At 41.5% G+C, this 8,941-nt stretch overlaps 1 protein-coding gene across 5 annotated transcripts in view; it reads right to left on the bottom strand.

The window, feature by feature from the left end:
* Nucleotides 1-1,332: 1,332 nt before the first annotated feature.
* ZNF664 (zinc finger protein 664) overlaps nucleotides 1,333-8,941 on the bottom strand; it is a 41,774-nt gene continuing 34,165 nt past the window's right edge. For all 5 annotated transcript variants that reach the window (XM_017544413.2, XM_017544412.2, XM_017544415.2 and 2 more), the window contains 2 exons: nucleotides 5,367-5,430; nucleotides 1,333-5,261 (listed from right to left, as the gene is read on the bottom strand). In XM_017544413.2, coding sequence (XP_017399902.1) covers nucleotides 3,875-4,660 — 786 coding nt within the window. In that variant the 5' untranslated portion in view covers nucleotides 4,661-5,261; nucleotides 5,367-5,430 and the 3' untranslated portion in view covers nucleotides 1,333-3,874. The remainder of the gene's footprint in view (nucleotides 5,262-5,366; nucleotides 5,431-8,941) is intronic.

Raw genomic sequence — 8,941 nt, 5'->3', positions numbered from 1 at the left:
CTAAGTCTTGCTCTGTCACCCAGGCTGGAGTGCAGTGGCACGATCTTGGCTCACTGCAACCTCTGCCTCCTAGGTTCAAGCGATTCTCCTGCCTCAGCTTCCCCAGAAGCTGGGACTACAGGTGCCCATCATGCCCAGCTAACTTTTTGTATTTTTAGTACAGACGGGGTTTCACCATGTCGGCCAGGATGGTCTCGATCTCTTGACCTCGTGATCCACCTGCCTCGGCCTCCCAAAGTGCTGGGATTACAGGCGTGAGCCACCACACCCAGCCCATCTGCTATTTGCTTTCCATTCACCTATATTTTTCAAATTTCTGAGAATACTAGCACATTGTATAAAGACTGATTGATAAATAATTCAAAATTTTTAACAGAGCCAAGAGTTAGAAGGTCCCTTGGAAGGGATCATGTCCATGCTCATACAACACAAAGAAATCCCTCTTCAATTTCCAAGACAGCCTGGCAATCCATGCCCATGTTCTCACGCAGTAGACTATCTGAACGTTGGGCTCTGATGCAGAGCTCTTCCTCTCTGAAAGAGGCAATCTGCCATTTATTCAGGCTTCCAAGTTAGAAACTGTGCTCTCATTCTGGACTTATCTTGTTCACACCCTAAATCCAAGCAGGTACCAAGAGTGACTCCATCGCAGGTGACCTACCCCTGCCCCCACTCCCCCCGCATCAGAAGAGCTAGTTTGGGTTGTTCCCATCCCAATGGTGGAACCCAATGCAGACTTGTCTCTCAAAGCAGGTAGACGCCAAAGCCATGCAGAGACTGCTGACTGCTGCACAGAACCCCTCTGCTTCAGCTGACAGCACTTCACGCCTTCCCAGGAGTGGGCTGGTCAGCAGGAGCCAGAGCAGGGCTTGGAGGGGCTGCCTATGGGCACCAGGCAGATCACAGAAAGCACCACAATGGGTTACCCAAGGAAAAGGAATTAGTTGCCAACATTTTAAGATTAAATTGTGTGTGAAAATCAAGGCTGGTGTTTCTTAGAAGAGCTGTGGGTCTGTATTCCACCATGAACACAAACCACAGCAGAGCAGAGGCCGTTCTCCCAGTGGACTGTGCTCTCTCCAGTTGGATTATTCCTGACCTGAGTCATTTATTACGTATGAAGCTGTGACCTCGGACCAGGGTGTCCTCACACCTTGGTGTGCCTAAGGTCTGTTCTAGGCTTGTTGTCCAGATGTATAAACAGCACCCCCTCCCTCCACTCTCAAGTGCTGAGTTTGGACAATAAATTACATGGTCACCCTAGCCTTAAATGTGCAAGCCAATTCCCCACCACACACCCACACACAACCACTGAATTCACACAACTGCATGTCAAGCGCAGAACCCTGTTATAAAGTGATTTTATTAAATTGATTTGGACATACTGTAGGTCAAATAATATTTTCTGAAGATAACAATTATGGACTTTAAAGCTCGACATAAAATTAGTAGCTTCAAAAGGGTTAGTCATATTCCCCAGCAACAGCATGATAAAATAATTCAACTATGTAGAAATATAGAACTCTAGGACTAGCTGGAAACTCGGAAATCATTTAGCCTAATGTTCTCATTTTGAGAGAAAACTAGACTCAAAGATTAAGCGATTTGCCCAAGCTCACATACCTAATAGTAATAAAGCTAGAAATCAAACCAATTTTTCCTAAAACTAAAATTCTATCAATGATATTTCAACTGGCTCTCTATCAACTAAAAGTCTAGGCTTTTCTCTAACGCTCCACGCTATTGTGACATGAAAGAGTGGTAAGACACTACAGTAAATTGTACTTATGGAATTCAGGCCTGGAAGGGGCTTTAGCAAATAACTAAGCCAGCCCTCTCTTTGTAAAAAGGAGGAAAAGTATGGAAAATGACTTACCAAACGTTTGTTAGCAGAGATGTCTGGATCAAAATCCAGATATTGACAAATTTACCCACAAATCCCATCTCCAGTTTCATGGCCCACCCACTAAATTATGTGCTCCTTTTAAATCTCCTTTACGCGCTGAGGTTTTAGTTATACAAAAACCCCTTCCAGTCAAACAGAAAAAAATTAATTCAAATATGGAGAGAAAAATCAAACTTTCAGTATTTTCGTGACTATTTTGAGTACTTTACTTTCCAACCTCTTAGACAGCTGACAGACACCACTAACCTGATCACCCATTTCAGAGCTTCAAAGATCCTTAATTTCCCCAAAGACTTCCTGAGCAAAAGGACTACATGTGGGAAATCAATGAAAATAGGAATGAGAAGAAAAACAAAGTTAGAAATTGGTTGCTTTTTGTTCCTGTCATTGGGGACTTTTGGTCTTCTAAACATTCCTTGAATTCCTCCACATGAGTTTTTAATATCAATCTAGCAAAAATTAAAACAAACCAAAAAAGGCCTATGAAAGTCAGGATACTGAGCACCTCAGCATCTCTCCCCTCCCCGCCACTCGCGAACGCCAGTGCTGGCCTTCTGTTCCTCAAACACACCGGCTCATCCCCTAGAGCAGCCTCTGTGCTCTGCCAGTGAAAGCTGCTTCTCTTCCAGCCTCAGCTCAACGTTGGCCCCACCTCGGAAAGGCCTCCCTGACCGCTAGCTAATGTCACCCCACCCCCACCCCACCCCACCACTAAATCATCACCCTAGTTTATTTTCTTCATAGCACTTAATCACTACCTCAAACTACATTATTTATTTGTTTATTTATCATCTGTCTCCTTCACCAGAAGTAAACTCCACGAGAGTAGGGACCTTGTCTATCTCATCAGTGGTATTCCCAGCACCTAGCACAGTGCCTGGCACATAGGAGGTTTTCAATAAATATTTGTTGAATGAAGAAAAGAATGATGGATTAATAAGACGTTCATGCCTTAAAAAGAACTGATACATAGTAATCAACAAAGGGGTATAGAAAACTCCTATGCATTATTGCCCAAGATTACAGAAATAGAGACGAAACATTATTAGTGATTCCTCCTACCATCCACTTCTCGTAAGGTCTCCCTAGCTAGGAAGGAGCTCCATCTGTTATCAAAGGAGCCCAGAGGGCAATTCTGGATGAAGAAAAGCTCTCACTTTGCTTGCTCCTTCCTCCCTGCTATTTACATTCAGCTATTTCCAAAAAAAATTCAAGTGAAAAATATGCGATGCAGGTACTAGAAAATAACTCTAACAGAGACAGTGATGAGCAGAATCCACACAAATCAAAAACGTTCAAGGACATGTATGTCTGCCAGTGATTTTTCTGACAGGCTAAGTGAATGGGTATTATGAGTCACCTAAAATCTAAAATGAAAGTTAATGCCATCTAGGAAGGGATGGATATTTACGGGGATTTTGAGGACATATAGGTAGACTGGGTTCAGAAATAATAGGATATATGGAAAGATACGTAGGGGCTAAATCAAGTGGTAACCTCAGAAATACCAGAATGTGATCTTAGTGTGGGAGCTGTCCATTTTCCAAAGCACTGCCAGTATGCTCGAATCAGGAGGAAGGAAGGGCATGAGCTCCTCAAGGGGGAGTATCTGGGATAGCTTTTAAGCAAAGCATGGATAGAAGGTGACTCAGGAGGCCGGGCAATGATCGTGGCTTTTTGTGTAGTCTTTCAACTATGGAGGCAGCGTGCTGGAATCCCAGGAAGCAACATCTATTACTGGGACCTAACACCCATCCTGGGCGGACACTCAGAGGTCCACATTCAAAGTCAAGCTGTGGAACACACACTTGGCATAAAGCAACAAATCAATCTCACGTACGCCTCCTCAGAAACAATGTTCTGCTAGGGATCGCTGTAAATATTTCTTGGGTCAATGTAGGTATATACAGGGTTTCCTTCCTAGTGGCACTTATGGGTTTTAAGATTTTAAACTCTTAGCAAAACATTTTATATAACTGATATTTTGAGATGGTTTCTCTCCTTTGTGTGGACTCTCTGGTGGATGCAGAGGCTCGTACTCTGACTGAAGGCCTTTCCGCACTCATCACATTTAAAAGGTTTCTCTCCTGTGTGGACTCTCTGGTGGATGCACAGGCTTGAACTCTGACTGAAGGCCTTCCCACATCCACAACATCTATAGGGTTTCTCTCCAGTGTGGACTCTCTGGTGGATGCAGAGGCTCGAACTCTGACTGAAGGCCTTCCCACACTCATAACATTTATAGGGTTTCTCTCCTGTGTGGACTCTTTGATGCATGCAGAGGCTGGAGGTGTGCCTGAAGGCCTTCCCACACTCTTCACATTTAAAGGGCTTCTCTCCGGTGTGGACTCTCTGATGCATGCAAAGGTTTGAACTGTTACTAAAGCCCCTTCCACACTCACTACAGACATAGGGTTTCTCACCTGTATGAACTCTCATATGAATTTGAAGATGGGAGCTCCAATTGAAGGCTTTGCCACACTCGTAACATTTATAGGGCTTCTCCACTGTGTGGATTTTCTTATGTCTATTAAGTTTTGTTGTAGTGCTAAAATCCTTACCACAATCATCACATTTATAGACCTTCTCTCCTGTATGGTCTCTCCAATGAATATGAAGTTCTGATATATGAAAGAAACCCTTATCACACTTGTCACATTTATGGGGCTTCTCAGCTGTGTGAATTTTCTGATGCATAAAAAGATCCGCTCTCTCAGAGAAAAATTCCCTACACATGGGGCACTTGTAGATCATTTTTCCTATTTGGTATCGTGATTTAGAGGAGAAAATTTCCTTACAATTACTACAGTTACAAGACTGTTATTTCATAGAGTCTCTTATTTGGCCATTTTGGCAGTCTATCTCAGGCTTGCTCTGTTAGGTAAGTTTAAGGTCAGCCTAAGCTTTTCCCTGCCTGTCTTTCTATGGAAGGTTTCTTCCTGCATAGTGTTCCTCACTTCGTATTATTATTGATTATAAAGTGACATTGACTTCCACGTGAATTCTGTAACTCATTAACATAGAACTTTGTTTTAGATCCTGAGTTGTCAACATTCCAAGGGGCTCTCAAGGTGCAAACCTTTGCGTTTTTGAGTCCCTGGAATCTTCCTCTTGTAGAGTAATCTTGTACTTCTCACTTCTAGAAAAAGGACTGTACAGTATATCCCTTGTATCAAAGGATGAGATACTGCTGGCTGGTCTCGAGCCCCTGCAGCTGCCCCTTGAAGAGTCAGTTTGACATTCTGTCTTCTGCACATCAGACAGGAAAGCCTTTCTAGGAAGCAGGCTCCTGGGGGTCCAGGTATATGGCAAGCGTTGCTTTTGGAAATTCCCTACATGGGTATCATGCCATCTTCTGTAAAAGAAACATAAATAAACAAATTGAAAATGCTTTTATCTGGAAAACTGCTATTGATTCCAAAATTAATTTTATATAAATGTGACAGCAGTTAACACAAACCTTTTTTGGTCTTGAGGAAGAAGCTCTCTTATCTTCCAGAGATGTGTCTCTTGGATTTGCAGGTCTGAAGGAGAGAATTTGTAGATATCATGCTCCTGTTTACAGCTCAAGTATATAATCCAGTTACAACCACTCATTGTAATTATCTGAGCAACATCAAGGGGAATATTATTGAAAGAGAAAAGAAATCCTCAAAAGACCTATATGTGAGTATGAAAACCAGCTGTCCTGTACAAAGGAACAACAATGAAAATCATCTTCACTTTGAACTTCAGAAGGTACAACATTGCTGCTTTTGGAGATAAAACATCACATCTGACTTGCCTTCTAATCTACAGAAAGAATAAGTACATGATATGTTGGTATCAAATGTCATTCTCCTACTGGTCTTCAATCATTTCCTGATGTGCTTAAAATAAAATCCCAATCCTTAACTGAAACACTTGACCTGTCCCTCTCTCCCCACCTCACTCCCTGTGCTTCCTGCTTCTGGCTTTCTTTTTCCGCTCTCAAACACCCCACGCATTTCCCGCCTCGGGGCCTTTGTACATTCTGTTCCCAGAGCTTAAACCACGCCCTCCCCTACTTTGTGCTGAGCTTTGTGGGTCAGCTGCCTCTCCCCTACTTAAGAGGCCTCCTGGCTAGACTACTTCCATCTCCTTTGATTCCTGTAAAGCCTACAGGACTTGTAATTATCGTACTTGTTTTCCCTGGTTTTTAGCCTGTCTCCTGTACTAGGATGTAAGTTCCATGAATGAGGGACTGTGTGCGTTGCTCTCTGTTATAACCTGGCAATGAGAGGTATTCAATTAATATTTTTTGAAAATCTACAGAGAACTTCAGGACACCCTCTTGCACCCACACATGTCCTGCTTCATTGTGGTGGGGCAGATAAAGGTACATTTCTTAGTGCCTTATTTCCAGTCTTTTGATAGCCTACAGGAGACAAAATACGAAACAAACAGAATAAGGAGGAGATAAAGGAAGAAAACAAATCCCAGAATATTCGCTCTGAAACCTTTTGAGGTTTAGGACTTTGTTTTAGCAATCTTTTCATTTATTTTACTCTATACGCAGTGATACTTTAAAATTAACTAAATGAAATCAATAAGTCTTAAAATAACACTTTTAATACGTTCCATACAAAGAGAGCATGTACAGAGGTGTTCAAGGAGATGTAATGTTAAAATGGTAAAATTGGGCTACTTGTAGGTGGAAGTGTTAGAATTATGAAATTCAATTAGGTACCCAAAATTTCAACAAAAATGGTCATATATCTACAAAAATTATGTTTGCATCTATAATTTGTCCTAGTAATAATTCTAGAATCTTTCCTAAAGATTCATTGGTAAAAATAGGAAGTGACTGATATACTCGGTTATTCACTGAGGCAGTATTTGGCACTGAAACTGCAAGCAACCCAAGGCAAATGATAGGTAACTAGCTCAATCAAGTATGGCACCTCCTCACAAGACAAAAAGGAATGAGGATGAGCACTGTGCACTGACATGAAGTGAACCCAGGTCACACTGTAAGTTAAAAAAAAGTAAAGTACACAATACTATATGTTCTATACTACCTTTTCTGCAAAAAAGGAAGGTAATATGAATGTATCCATATCTTTGCTTATGTATATAAAAAATAAACACTCTCCAGGCACAGTGGCTCAAGTCTGTAATCCCAGCACACCAGGAGGCCAAGGCGGGTGGATCACTTGAGGCCAGGAGTTTGAGACCAGCCTGGGCAACATAGGGAGACTCTGTCTCCACAAAAAAAATTAAATTAAAAAGTTAGTTGGGCATGGTGGCACACACCCATAGTCGCAGCTACTTGGGAGGCTGAGGCAGGAAGATGGCTTGAGCCTGGGAGTTCAAGGCTACAGTGAGCCAAGACTGCGCCACTGTACTCTAACCTCAGCAACAGAGTGAGACCCTATCTAAAATAAAATATAAACTAAATAAAATATAAAATAATAAATAAGCATGGTGAACGATAATCCAGAATTTAATGATTACCTGTAGGGGAGAATAAAGTTAAGACTTCTCTGAATATACTGTTACCAAGTTTTGACTCTGGAAACATGTTTCTACAGTCAAAAAATAAAATTAAATAAATATTAAAATAGAATGAACCTATCACGTTGGTGACATAGCCACAAATGGCTTTTGAGCACAGTATACTGATTGTACATGCCTAGAACATATTCTTTTGACAAATAAGCTGCAAAGAAACCACACTTCTTTCAACAATTTAACTGTTAATAACACCGGTTGTCTTTTAAAGTAGGTTAATACAAATAAGTAGTTTATGTTAAAGTTGTTAGGAGCCAAGATTCAATGTAAGAAAAATTAGATATAAGTATAAAATCAAAGTTAAGAAAAAATCCAGTAAAATAAAATTTGATTTAGAGGTATCAGTTTGAACTCACATTTTTTTCTTTTTAGCTACCACTAAAAAGACCCGGAAGCAATAAGAATCGACAGCAATGAGCACACCTAGAGCCCCTTTCCTTAAATCCTCTCCCCACCAAGAGGCAAGGGGTGCTTGGAGGAATGGCTGGATTCAAAGTCAGAGCAGCACTTACAAAATGAGCCTGGGACATCTTGTTATGCCAGAAAGCAAAAGGGCTGTGCGCCAAAGGAACACAGAGCCAACTATGCAACTGAGCATCAGAAGGAGTAAGAAAGGCAATCGGGTGAGACACATTAAATACACAAACCTCAGGAGCTCATAATGACTGTAGGGAATGGGGAAGAAAGATACAGACAGGCAGAGAGATAGAGAGACCCGAGTCACTGAACAAAATTGGAATTAACTAGGGGCCCAACTTTTACCCTGAAAATTGGTAATTAAGAGAAGCGTCTATCCTATTTCCTCTATGAACTCTCTTTCCAGACAAAGAAACAACTAGCTAATATATGCATACTCCTCATCAAACACCTGATTTAGACCATGATAAGCAACAGGTGAAAAAGGGGGCTGGAAGGCTGATCCGGGACTTGACATTGCCAGGATCAGGCTGTCACCACCTGAAGCCAGGGATGGATCTTAGCATGACTCAAAGAGGAACAACCAGATAAGTTTGCCTCCTGCTGTGGTGCAATAGGAAACACCCAGCACTCCCTGAAGACATTCTTGCCAAGACTGAAGCAAAGCTGGAGCTAATTTTTAATGGAAAGAACTGAAGGGACCGAGGAACTACTAGGAAGTAAGTAGCAAAGTATCAAAAAGTGACAGGACAACTGCCCTGTTTTTTCTGCAATAAGGACATGTGAGAAAAAAGACGGTGACTAGGGAGGAGCTGCTCTAAATGAAAGAGACTTGAGACATAACAATTAGGTGTAATACGAGGACCTTCTTTGGAATCTGAAGCAAACCAGCTGCTAAAAGGGGACAATTGAGGAAATGTGATTAGGGATATCAGATTACACAGTGTGTGCTGTTAATTATGTAATCATGTCACTGTAGCTACATAAACCATTGTCTACAGCCTTAGAGATACACAGTGAAGAATAGGAATGACATGACATGTCGTCTGATATGTGAGTTAAAATGCTTCAGCTAACAAAAAAAAA

This window comes from Cebus imitator, unplaced genomic scaffold (assembly GCF_001604975.1).
Source record: "Cebus imitator isolate Cc_AM_T3 unplaced genomic scaffold, Cebus_imitator-1.0 Scaffold169, whole genome shotgun sequence".
Taxonomy (NCBI): domain Eukaryota; kingdom Metazoa; phylum Chordata; class Mammalia; order Primates; family Cebidae; genus Cebus; species Cebus imitator.
The sequence above is the reverse complement of the archived record's forward strand: the minus strand, read 5'-3'. Positions and strand labels throughout refer to the sequence as shown.